The sequence below is a fragment of the Pezoporus occidentalis genome, unplaced genomic scaffold, assembly GCF_034315485.1.
Source record: "Pezoporus occidentalis ecotype Australia unplaced genomic scaffold, CSIRO_AGI_Poc_V1 ctg428, whole genome shotgun sequence".
NCBI lineage: Eukaryota > Metazoa > Chordata > Aves > Psittaciformes > Psittacidae > Pezoporus > Pezoporus occidentalis.
This window is the reverse complement of record NW_026915756.1, coordinates 73,258-99,914: the sequence shown is the minus strand read 5'-3', so window position 1 is coordinate 99,914 and position 26,657 is coordinate 73,258. Positions and strand designations below refer to the sequence as shown.

Below are 26,657 nucleotides of genomic sequence, written 5' to 3'. Positions count from 1 at the left end.
CCTTGTTTAATAATTTCCCAGCACTGTTGCACTGATGGTACCTGGTTTATCTGTCCAGAAACCAGTTTCAGAAACCCCTCCAGTAGTCCTGTTCTACTGGGCCATCACATGTAGGATACTCATCTTCTGTATCTTCACCAGGGATGGCCCAGCCTCTGCCATAGTCCAGAGGGCAGTGTCAAAGAAAACTCAATGGTCAGCATCATTAAATGAAGCATCTACTGAGAAGGTTAATGATTAAGAGACACGTTAAAAAGATTCCCATTTCCTTTCTTGATTTCCTTTCTTTCAGTGCCAGATGCGGAATCCTCACACACAAAACTCCAACCCTGACAGGTCTGGAAATATCCTTCAAGGCCTCATAAAGCATTAAAGATGTTTGTGCATCTGTTATTTGCTCGTGCTGCTATGTATGCCAGCCACAATATCACATTTGTTATGCACATCAATTGCAGCTTTGTTTTACTGGGAAGTTTGTATTTAACGTGTATCGTTCAGGCTTTAATTAAGAAATCCCATTCCTGGGACTAAGTTGGGTCTCAGAGCTCCAAAAAATCAATGGGCACAAGACAACATCCTGAACCAGGAAAAAAGCTCTCTGCAAACAGGGCGATGCTGGCAGCCACTTCCTACCATCATCTTACACAGCAGGAACAGGAGCAGCGTGAAGGGAGTTACTATTAGCCCATGGCTTTTCCCTGCCATGGGGGTTAAGCTTGGGTTGTATGACAGGTAATAAACTCCCGGGCTCGTCCGTCTCTGCAGCGTGCTCCATTCCGCTGGGCCTGTCCCAGTTTTTGTCCTGAAGCAGTGTAGCTGTGTTTGTGTAACGATGCAGATGGGGCTGTGGGCTGAGGAGTCAGTGCTCAGCAGTGCTGAGTTACAGGACTGCGGCCTGTGCTTGCAGTGGGCTTTCCCCTTGGCTGGAGTGTGAACAGGAAGCTCTCGAGCTGTAGTAGCTGATAGAGGTGCTGTAGTGTGAGTTGATAGCCTCAGTTCTTGGGCCATGATGTGGGTGGTTCTGCAGCATCAGAAAATGCTTTCTGATGAAATCAGATCCTGCTTTCCTATGGGAGCTGCCTCGTGCAGTGCCAGGGCTGTGGGGGCAAGAGTGGTGGCAAGCAGAGTCTGAATGGAAACGTGACTGTTGTGTAGAGTGTCTTTAAGTGAACAGTGCATGTGGAACGTGGCTGGTACCTGGTGCTGCCATGAGCTCACGTGGACCGTGGTCTGTGTGGCTCATTAACCACAGAGCCAGGGAATGGGTTGAGTTGGAAGGGACCTTAAAGCTCATCCAGTTCCCACCCCCTGCCGCGGTTCAGCCGGATGCAAACGCACCCCGCTGCAGCGCTCTGGGCAGCACGGACACGGCACAGGCTGCGGGAGACTTCGGGACGCGCTCCCCAGGATGGATCGCAGGGAGCAGCTTGTTTGGATCAGGCTTCCTCAACCGCTTGGCGGCTGCAGGCTCCGGCACAGCACCTCCAGGGATTACTGCCCTACTTTAGAGTCGCTGCCGAGCGGCTCCCCTCGCACCGGTTTATCCCCGCCGGGGCGGGACCCGCTCGGGGGCGGGGCCTGCTGGGGCCGGGCTGTCCCCGCCCTGCTCTCTCCGCCCCCTCCAGGCCGTGGTACCGGACGTGTCACTGCCCCCGGGATGCTCCCCCCGGAGCCGGGGTGGCTGCTCCGTCCTTGGGGTCCTCACTGCGGCAGATCCCGGCACTCCTGGGTTGTGTTTGCCCAGGGGCGGGACCTTCCACTTGTCCCTGTTGAGCTTAGAATCCCAGAATCCCAGCCCGGTTTGGGTTGGAAGGGACCTTAAAGCTCCTCCAGCTCCAGCCTCTGCCACGGGCAGGGACCCCTTCCACTGGAGCAGCTTGCTCCAAGCCCCTGTGTCCAACCTGCCCTTGAACACTGCCAGGGATGGGGCAGCCACAGCTTCTCTGGGCACCCTGTGCCAGCGCCTCAGCACCCTCCCAGGGAAGAGCTTCTGCCTCAGAGCTCATCTCAGTCTCCCCTCTGCAGGTTAAAGCCATTCCCCTTGGCCTGTCCCTACAGGCCCTTGTCCAAAGCCCCTCCCCAGGTTTCCTGCAGCACTTTCCTTTATGCACTAGAAGATTCTGACAAGGCTGAGAAGGCTCAGGGAGAGCTTGTAGTAATTCTTTACTAGATGACTGTTGGTTCCCATGAGCTTTAAAATAAAGTCATATCCATTATAGTGACAAACACTGCCTTGTCTCTACATGTGAATGAACCATGTTCTAGTCAAATTTCTATGTAGGGGGTTCAGTTGCATCTTTCTTTGTAGCTTTAATGGATCTTGTGTTTCCTTCCTGCCTGAAATAGTGTTGTAATTGTTGCTGTGAGCTTTTCAAATAGCTGCTATGCGTTACTCAATGAGCTGGCAAAATCTCACTGAGGAGTGCATCTTGTGAAAGCAAGATCCAGGCACAGCCTTTGTTTTGGTGCAGGAGGTGGGGAGACAAGTTACACTCTTACATTCGCCCATGGAAGTGCATTGGGGGAGTGATGGAAAAGCACCAGTAAATAACAGAATCGTCCATGGAGACTCCCAAAGCCTTCGTCCAAAGGATGGAGGTGATTGATTGATGTATTCTGCTCTTCTGCGTGCTTCTGAGGGAGACTTTCTGGTGCAATTACTGCAGTTAAGCAGATTACCAGCTGTGAAATCCTGCAGGCACTTGGGGGTCTCACATCTTTAATGTTTGCAGAGAGAAGCGCAGAGCTGAGCTCCCATTCGCTTGCGTTCATCCCTGGGAAGCTCTGCTTCTGATCAAGTGCAGGTCAAAGGTTGGGGGGGGGTGTTGGCTGGGGAGGTCAGTGCATCTCTTTATGGGAAAGCAGCAGAGATTGGCTATTTTATAGAGTTAAATCGATCACCAAGGCTGAGGGGTTCCTGGTGCTTTCACCAGCCTCTGAGAACTCGGTCTTGAAACTGATCCCGAAGTGCTAAAACCCCCGAGGCAGAGTCCCAGGGACAGGAAATGCACAGAGAAGCAGCAAGGTTTGGTTAAAGGGGCAGCGTGTTTGTTTGCTTTTCACTTCTCACATGTCACTTTCGTCCTCCTCGCAGGCAGGGGGCTTTGTGTAGGAAGGGCTCTAAGCAGGGCATCAGGCCTGTGAAGTCCTGGGAGTGGCAGACAGCACGTTCTTGAAGGCATCATGTTGGGAATGCTGTTGACAGGTCACAGCATCACCCGGGAGCAGCTCCTGTTGTGAGCACTCCGTGGTTCTCAAAGCGTGTTCAGATGTTGAGGCTCCTCTGCACTGCTAAGTTGCTCCGTTGAAATAATAGTGATGGATAGCAACACCTTCCCCAGGAAGGAGAGACCTTTCTGCCTTCTCCTTCCTAAGGAAGGACTAATGCTCATGAGAGGGCTGGAGCAGCTCTGCTCTGGGGACAGGCTGAGAGAGCTGGGCTGGTTCAGCCTGGAGAAGGCTCTGGGAAGACCTTAGAGCAGCTCCAGTGCCTAAAGGGGTTTTGAGGACCGATGTGTTAAAGATTAAGGCACTGACGGGATGATTGATGGCCAGGTATGAGGAAGGGGAGACTAGCTCTGGCAGAGGTAAGTGGGAGTCTTATCTGCTGGCCATGAGGAAGCTGTTCCCTGCATGTGATGCTGAGTTCTCTGGGCTGTGGTCACGTCTGTGACAACAACCGGATCTGGCAGAACCCAGAAGTACAGAACACATCCGTTTGTCACAGAGCCTGCACAGACACCATGAGCTCTGCCACTGAACCCCAGGAGCGTGGCACAGGGGCTGTCAGGATGCGCTCCTGTGTTTGTGCTCGAGCCTGAACACACCTGGGGATCCTTACAGATCAAGAGGATAATGCACAGAGTGCTCCTGGGCACAGACATGCCAAGGATCCAATGACCAGACTCGCTCAATGGGCTTGGAGAAGTTGTTTATTGATGGAAAAATATAACCAGGATCTGAAAAGAATACCTCACCAGGTTAGTTTGGAGGAGTTTTCTTCTACCCTGCCTTTGCCATTGAATTGTCAGTATGTTTTGAAAGCTTAAACACCATTCATTTAAAATCAAAGCTACACACCTAAGAAAAATAAGACCCCAAATGAGGAATGGTGTTTGCCTGAAACTGCCTTTTTTTTTCCTTCCCACCTTTTTGCTTAGAATAATGGAAATGTTGAATGTGAGTGCAGGGCAGGTCTCTAGTTTTGTGGCTGGGAGGACGAGTTGTGGGGGCAGCTGTCCCCTCCCCTCCAGCTGCGGGGCTGGAGGATGTACATAAAACACTGCCATTACAGTGGGGTTCATTTAACGGTCTCTGCAATTTCTGGCACAGGGTGCCCAGAGAAGCTGTGGCTGCCCCATCCCTGGCAGTGTCCAAGGCCAGGTTGGACACCAGGGCTTGGAGCAAGCTGCTCTAGTGGAAGGGGTCCCTGCCCGTGGCAGGGGTTGGAGCTGGAGGAGCTTTAAGGTCCCTTCAACCCAAACCAGGCTGGGATTGTGTGATTCTGTCAGCTGGGGTTTCCTCCCCTGCAGAGCACAGGATGTGCCGTGCTCTTGGATCAGCCCCAAGTCAGTGCTGAGATGGGAGTAGACTTCAGGATCCTTCCTGCTCCCACCACATCCTCTCCTGAGTCTCAGCCTCGAAGACCTGCACTGATGGTGGCAATCAAAGCAGTGAGAGCAGATCTCCCTCGTTGCATTACGTCTTTGTGAGCCCTGCGCAGCGCTGCAGGATACAGGATCTGATGATCTCCATTCCTAGCAGGGCGTGTACCTCTGCCCTCAAAGGGTAAAAGCTGGTGTAAGTGTTGTCAAATAATGAGTCACCCCTGCTGGATGTTGGACAGCGTGGCAGGCACTGGGACTGCTGGGACGCTGCATCTGCAGCCCTTACCAGAAGAGAAATCAGGAAATAACACGGGAGCTCTTTCTGGGAGCATGCCCTTGAAAATAGAGCTTTGATGCTCCCTATGACAGCAAATTTATGCTCCAGGAATCCAGGAGTCCGGCTACAGGTGACATCGTTGTCCCCAAGCCCTGCATGGACACTGCTGGGAGGTAAGAGCGAGGGTCTGTGAGCAGGGGCCATGTTTTCATGGTTACTCTGCCCATGGAGAGGGCTGGATGTAGCGTTGTAGCGTGAAGAGCGTGGTGGCCAGTGGGCAAAGCAGGCAGGTGCCTCCTGCTTGTCAGCAGAAGAGCAGGACTTGCTGTTTGTCCAAGTGACCCTCGGTGTGTCCGGGTGTTTGTATGTGCTCCAGTTTGTGCTTCAAAGGTGCGTGCAGTGCACCCAGCGCCAGCCTCAGTGCAGGGGTGCAGCTTGGCCTCTCTCCCATTGCTGTGCATTGGGTCCTGGAAGCTCCCCGCTTGGGATACTGTCCTGGAGCAGCAGGAGGTGATCACCTGTCAGAGCTGCCGTTGTCCTTCGTGGTGCAGCCAGCATGTCCATCCTCGTACCATGTGTACCACAGCGAGGGGTAGGGAGCAGACCCTGTCCTGAAGGCCATGGGGTCCTCATCCAGCCTGGAATGTGAACAGCGATGCATCCAGTCACGTCAGCCATTGGCTGTGCCTTGCACCTCCAAGTCCACTAAGATAATACGTGTGGCACAGATGCAGAGCAAAAGGATGGCTCCTGGAAGAGACAACAGGGCTGCCTGCTAAAATGAACCTTGCCACAGCTGCAGTTGTCCCTTTTTTGTTGTTGTTCTGGATAGTAACTGGATAAGGCCCCCAGATCCTCACATCATGGAGACAGGCCGGGGTTTACTGCCAGTGATGTGGAGGAGTGACTGTTACTCACCCTCCAAAAGAGAAGTAGAGCACAGAGCATCATCGCTGCTCCAAGGAGCTGAGTGAGCCCCTCTGCCTCTTGTAGCCCAGCAGAGCCAGGGAGGCTTCACCCTCCTCTGGTGAGAAGTTTCCAAGAGGCCAAAGTGGGGTTTCTCAAGGGATCCCAGCCCCACATTGCCCTGCCTGGGCCCTCATGTTCACTGAGCACCAAGAAAACCAGTCCTGGAATGAAACCATCTCTTCCCCTTCTCAGATGTTTCTCTACTCCAAAAGCTGATGCTTCCCTGGCTGGTTTGAGTTCTTAGAAACATAGAGGGGCAGCGAGCTGCAGGATAGCTTCACACTATCTCTCTTCACACATGATGGGGTGATACCACAGTATGAGGAGGCACGGCAACCCAGGCAGGGCCACCGAGGACACGGGTTTCAGTGGGTGGGCTGTCCCTTCTCCAGACCCTGTGCTGCCAAGGATTTGCCTGCTGAGTCCCCCCGTCCACAATTTCACTTGGTCCAGGGAGTCGGTGGCTGGAACACTTTGAGCCTTTTTCTCCATCCTCTGGTGTGGGGCTGCCCCACAGGATGGACAAGGCTTGTAAGGACTGTGTTGGCCAGAGGAGATAGTGGAGACAGCAGTGGCCTGGGACAGACCAGCTCAGCCCCATCCCTCCACAGCCCCTGTTGGTTTCTTCTCTGCAGGTGGCAGCAGGAGAAGACAGGGAGTCCCTGATGTGCTGACGGCCGACCATGTCTGGGGTGAGCAGGGCTGCCGCAGGGACGCCAGCACTGTCCCTTCCCACGTCGGGGTGATGTGTACTCCCAGGACCACAATGGGGTGGAGGAGGGCTCATGCCCGGTGCCCGTTGTCCCCAGCCAGGGCTGCAGATGGTCCTTGGGGCTGGCTCTGACAGCTGTGGGAGGTGGAGGGGGCCCAGCTCTCGTTGTCACTTGCTGATGCTGCCTTCTCCCTTCCAGAAGCATTGGCTCCCAGGGACACAGTGTGTCACCAAGCATAACCACACCAAGCCCAAGCCCCAGGAGCTGGCCTTCCACAAGGGCGATGTGGTCACCATCATTGAGGCTGTGGAGGTAAGCCCAGTGGATGCCCCAGGAACATGGAGTGGATGGGACCCATCATCCTACTGGGATCCCCTTTTCCTTCCCTTGCTCTGAGACCCTCTTGCCCTCAGGGCAAAGGCTGGTACCGCGCCAGACACAATGAGACGGGGCAGGAGGGGCTGATGGCAGCCAGTGCGCTGCGGCAACGGGGCCCCATCCGCACCGACCCCAAGCTCAGCCTCATGCCGTGAGTACAGCTGGGGGCCGGAGCAGCCTGCAGCCATGCCCTGGCAATGGAGAGATTAGTTGGGGCTTAGAGACCCCAGTTGTGCCCAGCCAGCTGGGATGGACCTCATGGGAAGGGGCTTTATGCAATGGCATCTGCATAGCTTTGCTGGGGCCTCTGCTTTCTCCGTGTCACTGCCGGTGTCGGGGAAGCCGCCCAGCACAGCCAGTCTCACGGTGTCCTCTCCCCAGTTGGTTCCATGGGAAGATCTCGGGGGTGGAGGCAGTGCAGGAGCTGCAGCCCCCTGAGGATGGGCTGTTCCTGGTGCGCGAGTCTGTGCGGCACCCAGGGGACTACGTGCTGTGCGTGAGCTTTGGCAGGGAGGTGATCCACTACCGCGTGGTGCACGAGGAGAACACACTCAGCATCGACAGCCAGCAGTGCTTCTCCAACCTCATCGACATGATCGAGGTGAGACCCCCTTCGCCAGGCAGGGAGCCCCACCAGAACCAAACCTCATGGGGCCACACACAGTGGTGGCAAGTCCCTGTCCTTTTCTCCCTCATGTGGGTTCTCCCCATCCTGGCTCATTCAGTGCTTCACTCGGCAGCAGGGCTTAGGGCATGTTGGAAACCAAAGATCCTGGCAGCCTCTGGACAGGGTCTGAAGCCCAGCGAGGTGTTTTGCCACATCTCTGTCCCCTCCAAGCCTCCTCTCTCTTGCTGCTGCCCATCTCCTCACCAGGGCTTTGCATTCTCATATGCTTTCCTCATTTAGACACAAATTCTGCTTTCAGGTAGGTCCTTCCCCCTTTCAGCTCCTCTGGCTCCACTCTGTAACCGCAGCTGCCATCGCTTCCTCTCCTTATCGCCTCTGTAAACCACCCTCCACTGCCAGGGCTATAACCCATCGGCTGCTGTCCAGCTCACCGGCGGCATCCTGGAGCACCCCAAGTCCATCACGGTGTTCCCTGGCTGTGTCCAGTGGGAGCAGGGCTGAGATGCGGGCTGCAAATTGCAGTGCCAGGGGAAACGTGGCCCCTTGTGGGTGGCAATGATGGGGGGGGACCCATGGAGCATCCCTCAGCTCCATACCCCAAGCCTGGGGTAAGAGGTGGCATCACTGCTTTGCCTCCATCATGCACCCCTCGGCAGTACTACATGAAGGAGCAGGGAGCCATCTGCACCAAGCTGGTGAAGCCCAAGGCAAAAAGCGGGATGAAGTCAGCCGAGGAGGAGTTGGCCAAAGGTAGGGGATGAGGCAGAGGGTCGTGGTCCGGGTTTTGGGGACAAGGCAGCATGGTGGCCCCTGCTGACCTGCCCTTGTGCCCATGCCCAGCTGGCTGGCTGCTGAGCCTGCAGCATCTCACGCTGGGAGACCGCATCGGGCAAGGCGAGTTTGGAGGTAGGTGAGACGATGGGCTTGGAGCTTCCCTGACCCCAGGCTTCCCCAAATGGCACCCCCTAATGTGTTCACCCCATCCCCATGGCATGGGGGGGCTCAGACTGGGATGAGGGGAGTCGGGTGTGGGGCTGAGCCTGAGCCCCCTCATCCCCTCACAGATGTGCTGCAGGGTGAGTACATGGGGCAGAAGGTGGCTGTGAAGAACATCAAATGTGATGTGACCGCCCAGGCCTTCCTCACTGAAACTGCTGCCATGACGTGAGTCCCCCGGGGTACAGCCTCGCCCTGCCTCGTGTCCCAGGGACGAGCGGGCACCCCCTTGACCCGGATCCCCTCCACTTCAGGAAGGTCCGGCACAAAAACCTGGTGTGTTTGCTTGGTGTCGTCCTGCACAACGGCCTCTACATCGTGATGGAATTCATGAGCAAGGTGGGAGTCCCCGGCCGGTCCTCAGCCAGCAGGACCTATTGCCACTCAGATCTGGGGACAAATCCATGTTTAGCGGCTGAATTGGATGGATGCTGGGCACTGCAGAGGCAAAGCCTCTGGGCAGCCCCATCAGGTTGGTCCTGACGTGTTTATCCTCCTCTATCAGGGCAACCTGGTGAACTTCTTGCGCACACGGGGCCGGGCGCTTGTCCCAGCCGAGCAGCTCCTCCTCTTTGCTCTGTAAGTCCATGTCCCTCCCTTCGGGCTGGGAACTGATGCTCTGCATCCCCCAGGCATCCCCAGGGATCATGAGGTGACACTGTGCTCTGCCTCCTTTGCCCACCACAGGGACGTGGCTCAGGGCATGGACTACCTGGAGTCCAAGAAGCTGGTGCACAGGGACCTGGCTGCCCGCAACATCCTCATCTCTGAGGAGAGCGTGGCCAAAGTGAGCGATTTTGGCTTGGCCAGGGTCAATCCTAAGGGTGCAGATACCACTTTGCTGCCTGTCAAGTGGACGGCCCCAGAGGCCCTGAAACACAATGTGAGTGGTGGTGGGAAGGCATGAGGGGTACAGGGGGGGTCCTCCCAAAGCAGCTCCGGGGTCCCTCTGCTCATCCTTGTCCTGCAGTGGCTTCTGGCACATTCAGCCCTGCACCTCCCAAAATTCGGGCTCTGCCCTGGCCAGCCCTTGCCCTGGTGCATAGCAGGTATTGGGGCAGCTCCACAGAGATGTGGCAGGATCACCCCCGGGGCTGTGCAGGTGATGGGAAGGGGGAGTTGGGGATGGCAGGGAGCAGCCTCTGGCTCCTGTTTTGCCCTCGGGGAGGTCGGCTTCAGCCTCCCCTCCTTCTGCTGCTGCAGAAATTCTCCTCCAAGTCAGACGTGTGGAGCTACGGAGTCCTCCTGTGGGAAACCTTCTCTTTCGGCCGCGCGCCCTACCCCAAGCTGGTGAGTGCTGTGCCAGGGGATGCTGCAGGTCAATGGGATGGGGACATCCCAGTGTCCCCTGCCTGGGGCAAGGGGCAGGGAAGGGGAGTCTCAGCTGCGTTCTCCATCCTGCCAGAGCCTGAAGGAGGTGACGGAGCTTCTGGAGCAGGGGTACCGCATGGAGCCCCCTGAGGGCTGCCCCCACACCGTCTATGCCCTGATGAAGAGCTGCTGGGCGCTGGAGCCGGGCAAGCGGCCGTCCTTCAAGAAGCTCACTGAGAAGCTGCAGAAGGAGCTGAAGCACCTGAGGGATGTTTAACCCCTGTCTCCTCCCAGGACCTGTGGCCAGAAGCCCCCTGGACCCACCAGGGTTGGGACTATCATCACAACATACATCCCATGGGGTGTGGGTCCCTTCGAGCTGCCCATCCCCGTGACAGGGACAGGACGGAACATCTCCACCCACTGGAGGATGGAACCTGAACCCTGAGGCAGCCCCGCTCCAGCCACCGCCTGCAGCAGCTGAACCACATGGATCTGGGCTTTTTTGATTAAACCAAAGGAATTAATTCAACAGCGTCTTTCAGCCCCTGGGCTCAAATTAGGCCAGACCTTCCCCTGGGCCCTGGCAAAGGTCTGGAGGGATCCCCTTGCACCTCCTCTGCACCAGCTCCTTCCACCAGCCCTCCCTGTGCTCGTGTGGGTGACTGTGGGTTCCCAGCACAGGGCTCCATGGTGCACAGCAAGGGGGAAGAGGAGGAGGAAGGAGGCCCTGGGGTGCTGCCCTCCACTGGGGCCCATGCGATGGGAGGTCTCCTGGCTGCATGCAGGGTGTGCTGGGGCTCCCACCTCCCCAGCACCCTCATGGGGCAGCATCCCAGCATGTCCCTCAGCACTCTTGGGTGCAGCGAGCAGCACCTGAAGACATTCCCACACCAATGCCTGTGGCTTCCCCTCCTAATGCCTTAATCTGCCCCTGATCCGCGGTGCCCCTGGGGCTGGTCCTGCTGACCTTGCAGGCACTGGTCTGGGCTGGGACCAGCGGCATCGTGGGGCACAGGCAGCCACAGCCACCACTCATGGCCTCCTTCTTCACGGCTGCCTTGAAGAACTTCAAGGGGGGCGAGGAGGAGCCACCCAAGGGGCCCCCCAAGGATGCCAAGGAGGTCGCGCTGCCCAGCGGCATGAACCGCGAGGAGTTTGAGGAGTACCAGCGACAGCTGCTGGAGGAGAAGTGAGGCTTTGGTGGGGCTGGGGGTCAATGGGGTCCCCCATGCACAGGGACTGGGGGCCCACCTGCAACATGGGCTCTCCCAGGGCAGCACAGGGACAGGGAAGCAGCCAGGGCAAAGGACAGGAGCAGAGCACAGGAGGTCCCTGTGGGTGCTGGGGCTGGGTCAGGGGTTTGGTGCATTGTAGGTGACAAGGGTCATCCATGGGTGCCAGTGCCTTGATGTGGTGGGTGCCTGGTGCCAGCCCAGCACCCGTGGAGCTGAGGGACGAGGGGGGCCAGCATGGGATTACATTAAGGTCCCACCACCTTGAGTCTGGTGCTGTGGGGACCCAGTGACCCAGCATCCAGGAGCTGAGCAAGCCCCTCCAATGGGCACCTTCACTGAGCATCTCCACTGGGGCTGGAGGGGCAGGATGTGGCCCCTGCCCTCTGTACCCCATTACAACCCTCCTGTGGACCTCGGCATCTCCTTCTCCATCCACCCCAATGAGGAAGGAGAAGCTTAAAGTCGAAAGCTCTAAGACAAAACGTTGCAAGGGTTGAAAATGCTTGTCCTGTGCTGCTGGGGGACCAGGGCGATGCCGGGGAGGGTGGTTCTGGTGGGGTGGGAAGTGACAAGGTGGCACCCGCCGCTGCAGGATTGAGCGGGACAAGGCCTTTGCACAGAGGAAGGCGGGGAGGGCCGCTGTCCGGATGCACCTGCGGGACAAGTACCGCCTGGCCCAGGTAAGGACCAGCCCGTGCAGGGACCTCGAGGTCTTCCCATGGACCCTCCGGGACAGCCCCAGGCCGGGCGCCTGCCCAGGGAGGTGATTCCTGAAGAGGGCAGCAAACGGCTGCGCGTGTCTGCCCCGTGGTCCGCGTATGGAACCGGACAGTCCCGGCGTCCCCCACCTTTCCCAATGCCCCCCCCAGGGGACCGGTTCCCCCACAGCCCGCACCCACGGCCGGTGGCGGCCAGGTCTACCCGCACCCAACACCCTGCCCCGCGCAGGATGAGCGGGACGATGCTCAGCTGCACGTGGCCGGCGGCGCGGTGGAGCTGCCGCAGGAGTTGGCCCCCATGGTGCACGGTGAGGAGGAGGAGGACGAGGAGGAGGGCGGCAGCACCGGGGCCTTCGCCTACCTGAGCAAGCTGCGGGACGTGGACCTGCTGGCGCTGCGGGACCGGGCACTGGGCAGCGTGGGTGAGGTGAAGGAGAAGTGTGCCCTGATGTGATGCTGCTGCCCACCCCAGCAGTGCTGGGCCGACGGGATGTGCAGGTTGTGGGTGCCATTACCTGGGCTGAGCATCCCAGTACCTGCCCTGGAGTGGGGTTTCCTCCCCAGACTCATTCCTTATTGCTTTTCTGGGTTGCTGGGCTGCAGAATGTCTGGGTCCCCACCAGCCCCTCCCTGTGGTGCCCCTGGTCTGAGCCCCAGGACGGGTGGGGGGGACTCTGATGCTCTGTGGCCCCCAGGAACCAGCACTGCGGCCTCAGACACCGTTTGCAGCTGTCCCATCCATGGCAGTGCTCAAGGCCATGTTGGACACAGGGCTTGGAGCAAGCTGCTCCAGTGGAAGGGGTCCCTGCTCGTGGCAGGGGTTGGAACAGGAGGAGCCTTCAGTCCAAACCAGGCTGGGATTTTGTGACGATTTGGCTCAATAAAGGCAGTGTTTGCTGGCACCACTCTGCTCTTCCTGCTGTACCCTCATCCACACAAACCCCATCCCGGGCTGGGGGTTATGTGTGGATTCAATGACACCACTACAGCAGAGCTGCCCTACATGCCCCAGAGCCAGGAACCAGCCCATTACACTTGGCCCCAGATCCCTCCCTACCTTCTACAGCAGCCCCCAGGCAATGGAGCCAGTGGGACCGGATGGCCCCGCACCCTGGGGCACCCCTTGAGGGGCAGCACCAATGAGGTGAGGATGGTGGCAGCATTTATCCCCCCTTGAGCATCCCCTACCAGTGCAGGCAGCAATGTGGTCATTTTGGCGGGGTCCCTTTGGCCGGGTCCCTTTGGCCATGGTTCCCCTCTGCCTCTCACCTCTCTGGGGACCTGCTCCCTGCCCGCAGGCGCTGCAGCAGCGCTGGCTCACCCGCCGCGGGGCCGGAAAGCTGCGGGCTGCTGGGACCACTCAATACCTGCCTATTTTAGCGGGGTTTAATCTGCCTGAGCCCCGAGGACTCCGCTCGCAGAACCCGTGTAAAAGGAACGGCCCCAGCGACACCTCCCGCCGGAGCCGAAGCTGGAGCTGGAGCCGGAGCCGGAGCTGGAGCCGCCGGCGGAGTCCCGCTGTGTCTGCATGAAAGCGTGGACGCGCTGAGCCGTCTCCGGGCTCCCCACGCCGGGGCCATCTGCTCCGGAAGGATCTGTGGGGATGGCCCAGCCCCGGGCTGCCCAAGGCTGCGCGATGGGGCTGGGAGGGTGGGAGCTGCGCCATAGAGCTCGTCGTTGTCACAAGAGCCACAGGTCTCAGCCCCGAAGCTGCAGGAGCTCCAGCAAGGGGGGTCCCTGGGTGCATGAGGTGCTCGGTGTGTCCGCAGCATGGACATGTACCCCTCCAGGTACCAGCCGAGGGGCTGCTGGAGCATCCCTGGGGGTGTATGACATGAGCTTAACACCCAGGAGCCTCTGCCCATGTCCTTCCATGCCCACAGTTCCCACCATTCCCACCATCCCCACCATCCCCGCCATCCCCCCCATCCCCGCCATCCCCATCCCCACCATCCCCCCATCCCCGCCATCCCCCCCATCCCCCCCATCCCCACCATCCCTGCCATCCCCACCATCCCCATCCCCACCATCCCCGCCATCCCCGCTATCCCCACCATCCCCATCCCCCCCATCCCCCCCATCCCTGCTATCCCCACCATCCCCGCCATCCCCCCCATCCCCCCCATCCCCCCCATCCCCGCCATCCCCATCCCCCCCATCCCCGCCATTCCCACCATCCCCCCATCCCCCCATCCCCGCCATCCCCATCCCCCCCATCCCCGCCATCCCCCCCATCCCCCCATCCCCCCCATCCCCGCCATCCCCATCCCCCCCATCCCCGCCATTCCCACCATCCCCCCATCCCCACCATCCCCGCCATCCCCACCATCCCCCCCATCCCTGCCATCCCCCCCATCCCCGCCATCCCCGCCATCCCCACCCCCCCATCCCCACCATCCCCATCCCCCCATCCCCCCCATCCCCGCCATCCCCACCATCCCCCCCATCCCTGCCATCCCCCCCATCCCCGCCATCCCCGCCATCCCCCCCATCCCCGCCATCCCCCCCATCCCCGCCATCCCCATCCCCGCCATCCCTGCTATCCCCCCCATCCCCGCCATCCCTGCCATCCCCACCATCCCTGCTATCCCCACCATTCCCACCATCCCTGCTATCCCCACCATTCCCACCATCCCCACCATCCCCGCCATCCCCCCCATCCCCCCCATCCCCGCCATCCCCCCCATCCCCACCATCCCTGCTATCCCCACCATTCCCACCATCCCTGCTATCCCCACCATTCCCACCATCCCTGCTCTCCAGCCTTTCTTTAGCACCTGCAAAATCTCTCAATTCGGGCACAAAAATTCACAATTCACTGCTCTGCATGGGATGGGGCCACCCCTGCCCCAGCAGTCCCCCAGCCAGCTCCCTGATGGGTGGCAGCAGCACTGGCACTCAGCACCGTGACTCAACACCAAGTGCCAGCACTTGACAGGGTCCCCAGGGTACCCAGCCCACCCGGCCCGCAGCAGGTTCCTCCATCCCTGCTCCGCACTGGGATCCCATCCCACCCTGACCCATCCCAGCCAGTGGGGCTGCATCCCGGTGCCAGCTGGGATCCGGGTCAGGACCCTGAGGCAGGTCTCTGGATAATCAGCCTGTCCCCCCACGCTGCCACCTGCCTCCAGCCCAGCACCCTTTTGGGTCACCCCTGCCCAAGGCCTCTTAATGAACTAAAAAGGTGACAAATCCCCACTGGAGCTGGTGACGTGGGGCCAGTGCCCCCCGGGCCGCCCCCCGCCCGGCCCCGGCCCCGGTAAGCTGACGCAGCGTCTCTAAGCGTTAGCGGCTTTGCCCGTTAATAGGATTAGGGAGGTTTAAAACTGTCATTTGAGTGAACTAAACCCCCTGATACTCTGCATTGCACCTTCTTAACCAATTTGCCTTCAATTAGGGTAATTGGGAAACGAGCAAAGAAGTACAGCATTAATATTTTAAAGTGATGAAGCGATTATGGGCCTTGGGTGAGGAAGCAAATCAATTTGCTATCTGCTCCTGCAAGGCCATTAGAATCATTGGGCACCAGCAGCCTCCCCCCGCTGCCCCCCCCCCTTCAGGTGGTCAGGGAGGGCTCCTAAGACCAGCTCGCAGCATGGCAGCACCCACCAGGGCCATGGGGACACCCCAGAGGAGCCACCAGAGCAGAGGACCAGCACCAGCCGCACTGGGGACACCAAGTCCAAGTGCCTGTTTGCATCTCCAGCCCCATGAGCTGTACCAGTGCCTGGGGATGTCCCCAGTGCCCCCAAAGGCAGCACGCCCCTGCTGCAGGTAGGGCACTGTATGGTGTTGGGGTGTCACCGGTCCCCAAGGACTGAGTGTGCCACCCCCCTGCTGTGGGCCCATGTCCCTGGGGTGGTGGCAATGCCACAGTCATAGAATCCCAGCCTGGTTTGACCTGGAAGGGACCTTAAAGCTCCTCCGGTCCCAACCCCTGCCACGGGCAGGGACCCCTTCCACTGGAGCAGCTTGCTCCAAGCCCCTGTGTCCAACCTGGCCTTGAACACTGCCAAGGATGGGGCAGCCACAGCTCCTCCGGGCACCCCCAATATCTCTGAGCTGTCCCCATAGTGGTCAGACCGCGCAGGAGAAGCCCCACGGCCCCACTGGGATGGACACTGAGATGGCCGCTGACCCAAACTAGAGCACAGAGGTGGCCATGGGGTCCCACAGCACGGGGCCAGCAGCCACCCGGTGTGGGGCAGCCAACTCCCCCCCCAGGTGACATTTGCCATCCGAAAGCAGAACCATGGTGAGGAGGGGAAGGGGGTGGGAGGGAGCTGAGGCAGCTTCTGCAGGTGGCAGGAAGAGGTCTGGGGAGGAAAAACCAAAGTGAGCAGAGAAAGAAAAGGGACCTCCCCCCCGAGGAATGGGCACAGCAACAGGGACCCCACGACCCCCCTCATGATGGCTCCATTTTCCCCCAGTGTTTCTGTCCCCCAGCCCGGCTGCCTCTGCCCCTCATCCCCACGTCAGGGCCCATGGGCAGCCCCCACAGCTGGACCCCACCGAGTGTCACCATGCCTGGTCCCTGTGCTCAGCCCCATGGCCGGGAATGGACGAGGTGGGACCCTCACACCCGGTCCCATGGACAGTGCCCAGGGCCTGCTCCCCATGGCTACTCCCCACACGCAGTCCCCCTGCCTGGTCCCTACCCTTGTTCCCCGTTCAAGGTCCCCAGGGCTGTTCAGGCTGCCCAGTCCCTATGGTCCCTACACCTGGTCCCCCCTACCCAGACCCCACGGCGGGTCCCCAGCCTCCATAACCCCCTCCCCACACTTGGTCCTCACAGCTGCACCCATGCCCGGTGCCCATCCCTGTCCCCACGCCGCGTTCCCATCGCTCCCAGCTCCCCATCCCCATCACGGGGACCAGCCGCTGCATCCCCATCCCACCAGGGCTTGGGGAGCTCCATCCACCGCCAGAGGAGATCCTCCTCCCTCCCCCCTCCCATCTCCCGGCCTTTCTTCTCCGCTCCCCCTGTCTCTAATTCTTCCTCCTGGCTGTAATGAGGGGATTACACAGCAAACTCCAGCAGGACGCCTTTGTGGGGAGACAATCCGAGTGGGGAAGGCAGTTCGGGGCTTTGTCCTCCACCGCCCCCCGGACCCGCGCTGGGGGGGGACATTTAGAGCAATTACTTGTCCAGAAAGTAACTGTCAATCATTCTTAAAGGGGAAGGCCTCCAATTAATAACCTCGTCTTAATCCCTTGGACTCATTTCCAATCTGCGGTGCCTTGGTGACATCTGCAACACTAAATAAAGATTCTCCCGAGCCTTAGCACCGCGGTTCTGTGACAAATAAGAAGACTAAGAGGCAACTTTGGCTGCCAAATCTGCGAGATCGGCGCGCTTGAGCCGTTTGTTTGGTTCCCAGGAGGGACCAGCAAAGTTAAATACTCCTGGAAAAGCCGAGCTGGGCCCAGCAGGTAATGCCTTTTATTGCGGTTCGGGAGGAAGCGTCCAGGGGAGAGGCTGAGGACGGGACCGGGCAACCCTGGTGTGTCCCTGGGGTGTCCCCAGGGCTGGGACCCTTCCTCGGCGCTCGGGAGCAGGCGCTGGTTCCCATCAGCATCACTCACACCTCAGTGCCGGAGGGCAGGAGCTGTCCTTGCTCCCCAGCAGCATCAGCAAGCCCAATCCTGGCAGCCAGATGGGCTTTGGAGGGGAGAACCCCGGGACCCCCTGAGAGCCAGGGCTGTGTCCTCCGTGTCCCTGCTGCTGGGGAGGCCGCTTGTCCCCACTGATGTTCTGCTGTTGCTGGCTCTGGGGAAATCAACTTTGTCCAACCTCAGCCAGGGCTTGATGCTGCTCCTGTTGCTTTTTTGGGTGCCCTCCATAAGAGGGAATCCCACGCCAGCCGGCAGCTCCTGTGGGAAAGCCACAGGTCAAGGCACCGAGTAGATGGGGACGAACCCTCCTGAGGCTCCGGGCCCTTGTGCTTCCAGCACAGTTGTAAAGCTCAAGGGCTCAAACCCCCAAATTGCCACCAGGATGATGCAGGAAAATGTCCATTGCGAGCAGGGGGGGGCTCTTCCCTGCACCCGGATTGAGGCAGCAATCCCAAGTGGTGCAGGCTCAGGGATCTGAGGAATGGGAGCCATGGGGTGACTGGTGCCAATGGGGTCCCCTCTGTGGCCAGGGATATCCATGGCCATGGCCACGCAGAGCAGTGGGAGGGGGGCCAGCCCTGCAGGGTTGTTTTGCTTTCTTCATGTCATTCCCATTCCCATTCCAGGGCTTCCTCAGCTTCCCGGTGGGATTTGAACTTCCTTTGCCTCCTGATGGGGTCAGGGTGGGGGGACACTGACCCCTCCTCACACTTGCCCCATTCTGTCCCAGCACCCCCAGCCTGCGCCACCCTTCACTCTCAGCACCCATTGCACCCATTCCCATTGCCCCAGTGCCCCCATTGCCCTGGGGGGCCATGGTGGGGTGCTGGGACCCACAGGGGGTCTGGGACCCAGGTGGAGGCTCCGGGTGCTCAGCCCCTTCCCTTCTTCTTTCAGGTGCAGAGCTGCTCAAATGAGAAGCGGGTGAGTGAGAAGGGGGTGGCAGCGGGGGGGGGACCCTGAACCCTGCCCACATCCCAGCCCAGGACACACCATGACACTTGCACAGTGTCCCCTGCATCCCCAGCACCACCCACCCCATCCCCAGAGCACCCCATGGTCAGCACCCACCCCCCGGTGGATCCACCCCACATGCTTGAATCCCCAGGGAATACTGCAGGAGGATTTCCAGTGCCCGATGGAAAGCTCAAAGGTGGAACATTGCAAGGGTTGAACCTGCTCGTATCATGTGGGAAAAGGTTCTTAGCCCAGGGGGACTGCACTGGGTTGCTCTGGCCATGTTTGGGGACCACCACTGGGTCCTCCAAAGGCTTGGGGCTGAACTCATAATCCATAAGGAAGAGGCTGGAAGAGAGGAACTGGGCTGGAAGGATGGAGCTGACCCAGGCTCAGTCTCCTCCACACCAGGGCAGGTGAGCTCCTGCCGATGGTGCTTTCATAAAACCCTCTACTTGAGGTGAAATTTGGCTTTTGGCTTCAGGGCACATTGGCCTGGTGGGATCTGAGAGTGGAGCCAAGCATGGGTGCTCAGGACACCATTCCCAGGACCCCGTGTCAATCCTGGGGATAGTGCTGCAGCAGAAGAGATTACACCTTTGCATAACCCATCCATCATCCATCAACCATCCATCCATCATCCCTCCATGCATCCACCTACCCACCCATCCATCCGTCCATCAACCATCCCTCCCTCCCTCCCTCCCTCCCTCCATCCCTCCCTCCATCCCTCCATCCATCCCTCCATCCATCCCTCCATCCACCCCCTTGTCCAGCTGTCCCTGACCTGGGGTTTCATGGGAGAGCCGCAGTCCCCACGCTCCGGGTAACCCCCAGTCCCCTCACAGGCACCACCATGTTCCTGAATAAGTGCGAGGGGGACTCCGAGGCTGCCCCCCCGGCCGCCGCCGCTGCCGAGGAGGAGGAGGAGCAGCCCAAGAAGAAGCACCGGCGGAACCGCACCACCTTCACCACGTACCAGCTCCACGAGCTGGAGCGCGCCTTCGAGAAGTCCCACTACCCCGACGTGTACAGCCGCGAGGAGCTCGCCATGAAGGTCAACCTGCCCGAGGTCCGCGTGCAGGTAGGGCCAGGGGCACCCCAGGGGAGGCAGGGAGCACCCAGCACTGCAGAGCTTCGCTCTGAGCCCAGCTCCGTGTTTCAGTTTCCCCATTGCACAAGGGCAAGGGTGGCTCCTCTGCAGGCCTGGCTGCTCCTGCCCAGAAAAGGGGCTCGATGGCTGAGCCTGGCTCTCCAGCCCGAGTGCCAGAGGCTCTGTTCGGGCAGGGAGATGGGGTTTAGACCCCGTTTTCCTTTGCTGGTGGTGGCTGCTCCCATCCCTGCAGCTGATCCAACAGAAAAGCAACCGAACAACTGCTCATGGCCACTTCTACTGGGAAAGCAGAAGCTCCTGATGGATTTGAGGGGTTTGGGGTTGTCAGAGCAGGGTGGCTCCAGGAGGGCTCAGGAAGTTTTGCTTCCTGAGGAAGAGCCTGGGGTCCCACCGGGATGCTCCCAATTGGCCCTGGGTTAAGGTCCCCCCTGAGCCTTCTCTTCTCCAGACTGAACCCCCCAGGTCCCTCAGCTGTTCCCCATCACACTTGTGCTCCAGGCCCTGCACCAGCTCCTGTGCCCTTCTCTGGACAAACTCTGGCAAGTTTGCACCAGCACAGCCCAGTGTCCACCAGCAACTGTGACCGGTCCCTGGAGCTCCCCTGCTCTGCTCCCCCATCACAGTTTGGCTTCTAGAAGCTTTTGCCCGGGGGCTTCTGAAGGCCAGATGACATTAGACTGACTGACCGGTACCCAGTATGGGCACCCCAGAGTGGCCACCCCACCTGGAACATTCCATGAGGGACACACCATATGGGATACAGCCCCGTGGTGCACGGTGGGGCTCACCCTGGCTCTCACCTCACAGGTTTGGTTCCAGAACCGACGAGCCAAGTGGAGGCGGCAGGAGAAGATGGAGGCCAACTCCATGAAGCTCCACGACACCCCCATGCTCTCCTTCAACCGGCCCCCCATGACCCCCAACGTGGGGCCCATGAGCAACTCCCTCCCGCTGGACCCATGGCTGACGTCCCCCATCTCCAGTGCCACCACGGTCCACAGCATCCCCGGCTTCATGGGAGCCCCCCAGGCCCTGCAGCCCCCCTATGGGGGTCACTCCTTCCTCAGCACTCCGCCGCCCATGGCGCAGGGCATGCAGCCCATGGCCCCCGCGCCCTACCAGTGCGGCACCACCTTTGTGGACAAGTACCCGCTGGAGGAGGTGGACCAGAGGAGCTCCAGCATCGCCTCACTCCGCATGAAAGCCAAGGAGCACATTCAGACCATTGACAAGACCTGGCAGCCCATTTGATGAATGCTCCCCTCCGGCTCCTCATCCTCACCCCGGCACCGGCTCAGCCCCCGGGCAGGCGAGGGGGGTGATAGTGGGACCATTGGGATCAGCAGGACCAGCACAGGACAGGGATGCTGGGCTGCATCTCCCCCTGCTGAGCCAGCACTGCTACTGCCAGGGGAGCAAGCGGGGTGCTGGTGGGACCCCGCGGTTTGGGGGCACCCTGGCAGCCTTGCCAAGGCATTGACCTGGCCTGAGGATATGGCCAAGTCTCGGGGGTCCCAGTTGGACATCTCCTTGTCCCACCCTTTCCCCTTCTTATTATTAACATTTTTTTTAATGCTGCAGATTTGAACAGAACAGACACAAAGCTCCAGGTTTAGGGAGTATTTGGGGGGATTCTTTTTTAGCCGCATCGGGGACGATGCTCGGTGTGCTGGTAGATGAGGAGATGGCTGTATCCTGAGTAAAGAGAGAAACGTAACGGCAGCCGCATTGGCTGTGCTGCTCATTAGTGTGCTGAGAGCTCCGGGGGGGGGCATGCGGGAGCATCACCCAGGACACCCCCCCCCCCTCGCCCTTGGGTTGGGCTCGGATACAGGCACCAGTGACTTGCTCTGGGCTGTGGCTGTGTTCTCAGCAGCTCATCAAGGGGCATCTGCTCACCCCCCCTTGGTCCAACTGCCCCCATTGCTCCCCTGTGGAACTCACCTGGCCACATGCTGGTATCACAAAGCCACCCCATGGCACTGGGTGGCAGCGGGACCTCAGCTTGGTGACAGGGCCAGGAGCCCTGGGAACCTCACGGCACCTGTGGGAGGGTGACAAGGTGTCCCGGGGGCTCCCAGCATGGCTCTGCAGCCCCAGGGGACCCAGCTGCCCGGCACCAGGGCTCAGTGACACCATCATAGAGGGGCCTGCAGAGGAGACCTTCCCCTTGAACAGAGATGGATGAACCTGCGGTGGCTTTGGGGTGCTGAAGCATGGATGGCTGGTGGGATGGGGGCTCAGCCCCGGGCCAGTGGGAGCCCCAGGTCCCTGGGGATCCCTAGGGAAGAGGAGCGGGCTCCAAGTGATCTTCCTCCCACCAACACAAGAAGTTTCCTGAACCCAGGGTGTTGCTGGGACCGGGTGTGGGGATGCTGCCCCATCCCCGAAGTGTCCCCACCACCCCAGGGGGTCTCCCCCGCACCAGACCCCATCCAGCGTGCCCAGGGTCAGGCTGGGATGCCACCGGGCCAGCCGAGGCGCTGACCCCAGCGAGACCCTGCTCCTTGTGTGCCCCCCGTCCCCCGGCTGCTGCTGCCCGGCTGCTTCGTTAGTAACAATTAAACCTCCAACGAGCCATTAAAAGCATAATCGATGTTCCCCCGGCTCCGCAGCCCAGCTAATGGGGCAGGGCCGGGGCAAAGCAGCCGCGCTGCGGCGGGGACATAATGAACTAAGGGCAGTGGAAGTAATGGGGTTTGATCCGAGGGAAGGGACGCGCTCAATGGGGCTGCACGTTTCACATGACATCAGTGCCGAGGCTGGCGCCAGCGCGGGGCTCCCCCCGGCTCCCCAGCGCCAACAAAAGCCGTGAGCGCGGCGGCTCAGCGGCCCCCACCCGGCCAAGGGGGCACTGATGGGGCTGAGGCTGCTCCTGCCCCACTTCCCCCACTGGCCACTGCCACCCAAAAGCGTCTCCCTGGCTTGGGATGCAGTGGGCGTGCAGTGGGGCAAGGGCAGCATGGCACCCACGGGGGGACCCTAATGGGGGGGGTGACCTTCCCTCCCGAGGGCATTTAATGCAGAAACAGGCAAGAGTTGTGGTCTAAACCGATGCCATTTCACTGCAGGACAGAGCCCAGAGCCCCCATCCTCCCCTCCTTACTGATGCTTTCCCCACTTGAGATCCAGTTTGGGGAAAACCCAAGCAAAAAGGCATTTTTCACCCCCCTCAGAGATCCCAATCCCATCTGAAATCACTGACTGCCCCCTCCCGCACCAGAGCTCGTACTGGGAGGACTGGGGCATTCTCCCAGGCCCTCGTGACAGAGCAGGAGCCCTCCCACTCCCACCCTCTCTAATCCCCTCCTGCAGGATTTGCCCCTTAATCTGCTTATTTCTCTCTATTTCTTCCAGACCTGGATGAAGCCAACCCTGCTCCAGTACTGAGCTGTGGGCTCTGGGCACCATGCCCCTGCGCACATGGGGCTGGCACTGCCCAGGGACATGGCTGAGGGTGCTGCAGGACCTGCAGCCCTGACATGGTCGAGCAGTGACCGTCGGCTGCAGAGGGGATGAGGCAGCAAACTGAGCACCCAGAGCTCCATAGGGCTGCTCACAGGTCCCCCAGCTGCAGGTCCTGGCACCCATGGGTGGAATGAGACAAGTGGACATGAGGAAGACACAGGGTATTCCCTCAACCTATGGAGCCAGGCTGAGAGCTGGCCTGGGGCAGCCTGGAGAAGAGAAGGCTCCTTAAGGAGAGACCTTAGAGCAGCTCCAGTGCCTAAAGGAAACCTGGAGAGGGGCTTTGGACAAGGGCCTGTAGGGACAGGCCAAGGGGAATGGCTTTAACCTGCCAGAGGGGAGACAGAGATAACTCTTAGGCAGAAGCTCTTCCCTGTGAGGGTGCTGAGGCGCTGGCACAGGGTGCCCAGAGAAGCTGTGGCTGCCCCATCCCTGGCAGTGTTCAAGGCCAGGTTGGACACAGGGGCCTGGAGCAAGCTGCTCCAGTGGAAGGGGTCGCTGCCCGTGGCAGGGGTTGGGGCTGGAGGAGCTTTAAGGTCCCTTCCAACCCAAACCATTCCATAATACAACTCCTCCATGGGCACCGTAACCCCAGAAGGTCCAGAGCTGGGGTGCAACATGGCAGTCAATGTCCTGCGGGAGCCACCCCATTCCTGATGGGAACAAGTGGTGCCCCACAGGTTCCAGTCTGGGGACCCTCTCTCGGGGCCCACCTGCACGGAGGCTGCTCCTCTCCACCTGGACGCACACCCACTGGGAGAAGGTGAAGGCATTCCCACGGTTCACACGGCAGATGAACCACTCAGAACGGCCCCGCAGTGCAGCCGTGTCCATCACCAGTTCCGGGGCCGTGGCTCCAGGCACCTACAGGACAGGAGGTGACCAGGACTGGGGTCCCTCTGACCCATCCTGCACCATGGCCGGGGCAGGCGCTCACCTCCTGCCTCCCGCAGAACCACTGGTACGTGAGCCCCGGTGGGCCGGCGGCCCGGCAGCTCAGGGACACATGTGTCCCCTCTGCCACCACCTGCGACTCCGGCTGCTCCACGATGCAGATTGTATCCTGGACTGGGAGAGGAGAGAGCAGCCTGGGCTGGCTGAGACCCCCCCTGCACCAGCTTGTGAGGTCCTGTCCCATCCCAGCCCACCATAGCCTGTCCTCTTCCATCTCACCCCATCCAACTGCACCCTGTCCCATCCTACCCCTCAGTCCTGTCCCAGCCTCTTCATCTCTACCTGTCTCACCCAGTGCCACCCACCCCACCTTATCCTGTTCCATCCCATCCCACTCTGCTCTGCTCCACCCATCTTGTCACACTGTACCCTGTCTTATCCCATTCTGTTCTGCCCCTTCTCTTCCCACTCCATCCCACCCCATCCCTTCTTGTCCTGTCACAGTATGATCCCCGATCCCATCCTATCTCACCCTACTGCATCCATGCATCCTATCCCTTCTTCTCCCATCACGTCCCATTACTCCTCCCATCCCATCCCATCCCATCCCATCCCATCCCATCCCATCCCATCCCATCCCATCCCATCCCATCCCATCCCATCCTGTCTCAACCTACTGCACCCATCCCAGGCCACCCCGCCCTGGGCGCTGCTGTCCAGAGCAAGCCCACCAGCAGGAAGCACTCATCTCCCCCTGCTTTCCCCCTGCTGGTGCCCCCTCCAGGCCCCGTGGGGCCCCGGTGCCCGTCCGTACCGGCACTGCTGAGGACGTGGCAGGCCTGCATGTGCCCCATCCTCCCCAGGCAGCCCAGCAGGTCCTGCAGGGTGCAGTTGCGCTCAGCCAGGAGCTGCAGGAGGCTCTGTGCGGGGCTGCCATGGGGCTCCAGCACCTTCAGCGAGCACATCTCCAGCTCCTCCTCGCTGCAAGGTACCTGCAGCGCTCAGCACCACAGCCCAGCTCCCCCGCCCAGGCTGCGGCCACCATGGGGCCGGTGGGGGCCTGGCTCAGCCCACGGTGCTGCCGCCTGGGGACATCCCCTCTGCCCCTACCTGCACCTGACGCCGCCACCTCAGCCAACCTGCGCCAGCCGCAGCCAGTGATGTCCAGGAGCTGGCAGAGCCGGGCCAGCACCTCCCCACCCAGCGAGCTGATGGGCGAGCTCCAGTCCCCCATCGCACCCAGCCCCTGCGGAGGGACCACAGTGACCACTGGTGATGGCGGAGAATGAGTGCCTGTGCCCCTCCAGACACCACCACAGTGCGTGTGGGTCGGGAGGGAGAGCACCGGCACAGGCGGGTACCCAGTCACCCGCCTGCAGGAGCCTCTCCGGGGAGGAGCTGGGATCTGGAGCCAGGAACTGGAGAGAGAGGAGCTCCCCTGGGACCAGCCCTGACCCTGCAGGGGACAGAGAACAGGGGCCACCACAGAGGGCAGCGGCAGGGACCCCGTGAGGTATCAGCAGCCCCTCAGCACCACCAGGCCCCTGGGGGGGGGCTCCAGAGCCAGCCTGAGCCCTGCTGGGCCACCACGAGGAGCATGGGAGGTTAGGGGAGGGTACAGGGGGGTGGTGGGAAGCACCTCGGGTCCCCTTAACCCTTGCAAAGGCTTTGGCAGTGAGGGGAGCGTGGCACAAAGCAGGGGCAGCGCCCAGGGACCAGCGCCCTCCTCCTCCTCCCCCCAACCCATGCAGAACAAGGCACCCACAGGGGCTGGGTGCCACCAGGGGCTCCCAGGCAGAGACCAGGCCTCGGTGTCCCCAACACTGCCCCGCGGGTGGCAGTGGGACAGGGCAGGGCACGGCACTCACCGCTGGACACAGCCCCAGCCCCAGCAGCTCCCAGCGCTGAGCCCACACAGAGGAAACGAGGGTTCAACCCCTCCAGCCCCCCCGCGCTGCGGCAGCAGCACTTCTGCTTCCTCCTGTGCCCCGGGAGCACGACGCAGCCCCAGCACCGGCTCAGCCCTTCCCACAGCAGCACCAGGGTTGAGGGAACCTCTGGAGATCACCCAGTGCAAGCCCTGGCAGGGCAGGGCCCCCCAAGCAGCTCACACAGGAATTCTGGCCATGGCTCCTCATCCCGTCGCTGGGCACACCACTGAGAAGAGTCAGGCCCCCTTCACCTGGCACCCACCTTTGAGCTATTGATCTGCACTGATGAGATCCCCTCCCAGCCTGCTCTTCTCTGACCAACGAGGCCCAGCTGCCGCAATCTCTCCTCATGTGAGATGCTCCAGACCCCTGAGCATCCCTGTGGCCTCTGCTGGATCCTCTCCAGCTCCTTGTCTCTCATCCCAGGGAGCACAGCCCTGGACACAGTTCTCCAGATGTGCCCTCACCAGGGTTAGTAGAGGAGGAATCGCCTCCCTTGACCTGCTGCCACACTCCTCCCAGGGCACCCCAGGATACTCTTGTCCCTCCTGGCCATAAGCTCACGACTGGCTCATGGTCAACTTATCACCCACCAGCACTCCCAGGTCCTTCTCAGCTGAACTGCTCTCTAGTAGCTGGGAGGACCTTGAAGGTGGCTGCTTTGTCCCCACAGCCCAACTTGAGGCCAGGCAGGAGCTGCTGGGCAGCGAGTCTAGGTCAGAGACAACCCAAGGTGACACCGTGCTACCAGCAAAGCCAGTCCCCACCCCAAACCCACCCCATACGCCAGCGCAGGATCCTTCCAGAGCAGGACCCTTTTACCAGCAAAAAACCCAGCTTC

The 26,657-nt window shown here is 60.5% G+C and overlaps 4 protein-coding genes across 10 annotated transcripts; 3 read left to right on the top strand and 1 right to left on the bottom strand.

Moving 5' to 3' along the window:
* The first annotated feature begins 3,707 nt into the window (after positions 1 to 3,707).
* Positions 3,708 to 10,411, top strand: MATK (megakaryocyte-associated tyrosine kinase). 5 transcript variants are annotated; one of them, XM_062634474.1, is made up of 14 exons: positions 3,708 to 3,980; positions 4,993 to 5,057; positions 6,489 to 6,545; positions 6,765 to 6,878; positions 6,980 to 7,095; positions 7,326 to 7,545; positions 8,229 to 8,322; positions 8,413 to 8,478; positions 8,637 to 8,736; positions 8,823 to 8,907; positions 9,074 to 9,147; positions 9,256 to 9,451; positions 9,772 to 9,858; positions 9,974 to 10,411. In XM_062634474.1, exons 3-14 carry the CDS (start codon positions 6,537 to 6,539, stop codon positions 10,154 to 10,156), a joined length of 1,344 nt encoding a protein of 447 aa, XP_062490458.1. In that variant the 5' UTR covers positions 3,708 to 3,980; positions 4,993 to 5,057; positions 6,489 to 6,536; the 3' UTR covers positions 10,157 to 10,411. The 5 variants fall into 5 exon arrangements, with proteins under 5 accessions (XP_062490458.1, XP_062490457.1, XP_062490459.1 ...); XM_062634473.1 differs by having other exon boundaries at positions 4,161 to 5,057; XM_062634475.1 differs by lacking the exon at positions 4,993 to 5,057.
* A 145-nt stretch (positions 10,412 to 10,556) lies between these two features.
* LOC134171878 (complexin-3-like) lies at positions 10,557 to 13,014 on the top strand. Its single transcript, XM_062634477.1, has 3 exons — positions 10,557 to 11,071; positions 11,710 to 11,797; positions 12,066 to 13,014. The coding sequence occupies exons 1-3, from the start codon at positions 10,917 to 10,919 to the stop codon at positions 12,288 to 12,290; spliced, it is 468 nt and encodes a 155-aa protein (XP_062490461.1). The 5' UTR covers positions 10,557 to 10,916; the 3' UTR covers positions 12,291 to 13,014.
* Positions 13,015 to 17,209: 4,195 nt separating this feature from the next.
* On the top strand, positions 17,210 to 21,862 carry RAX2 (retina and anterior neural fold homeobox 2). Of its 2 annotated transcripts, none has more exons than XM_062634470.1 (4): positions 17,210 to 17,269; positions 18,350 to 18,376; positions 19,258 to 19,481; positions 20,331 to 21,862. In XM_062634470.1, exons 3-4 carry the CDS (start codon positions 19,266 to 19,268, stop codon positions 20,772 to 20,774), a joined length of 660 nt encoding a protein of 219 aa, XP_062490454.1. In that variant the 5' UTR covers positions 17,210 to 17,269; positions 18,350 to 18,376; positions 19,258 to 19,265; the 3' UTR covers positions 20,775 to 21,862. The 2 variants fall into 2 exon arrangements, with proteins under 2 accessions (XP_062490454.1, XP_062490453.1); XM_062634469.1 differs by having other exon boundaries at positions 19,258 to 19,493.
* On the bottom strand, positions 17,233 to 26,018 carry LOC134171873 (mucosa-associated lymphoid tissue lymphoma translocation protein 1-like). 2 transcript variants are annotated; one of them, XM_062634468.1, is made up of 6 exons: positions 25,754 to 26,018; positions 25,002 to 25,131; positions 24,700 to 24,885; positions 23,929 to 24,059; positions 23,742 to 23,855; positions 17,233 to 17,710 (listed from the first exon to the last, which is right to left on the bottom strand). In XM_062634468.1, the coding sequence occupies exons 2-6, from the start codon at positions 25,117 to 25,119 to the stop codon at positions 17,468 to 17,470; spliced, it is 792 nt and encodes a 263-aa protein (XP_062490452.1). In that variant the 5' UTR covers positions 25,120 to 25,131; positions 25,754 to 26,018; the 3' UTR covers positions 17,233 to 17,467. The 2 variants fall into 2 exon arrangements, 1 of the variants encoding a protein (XP_062490452.1); XR_009967754.1 differs by lacking the exon at positions 17,233 to 17,710 and having other exon boundaries at positions 22,518 to 23,855; positions 23,929 to 24,079; positions 25,754 to 26,012.
* Between the last annotated feature and the right edge of the window lie 639 nt (positions 26,019 to 26,657).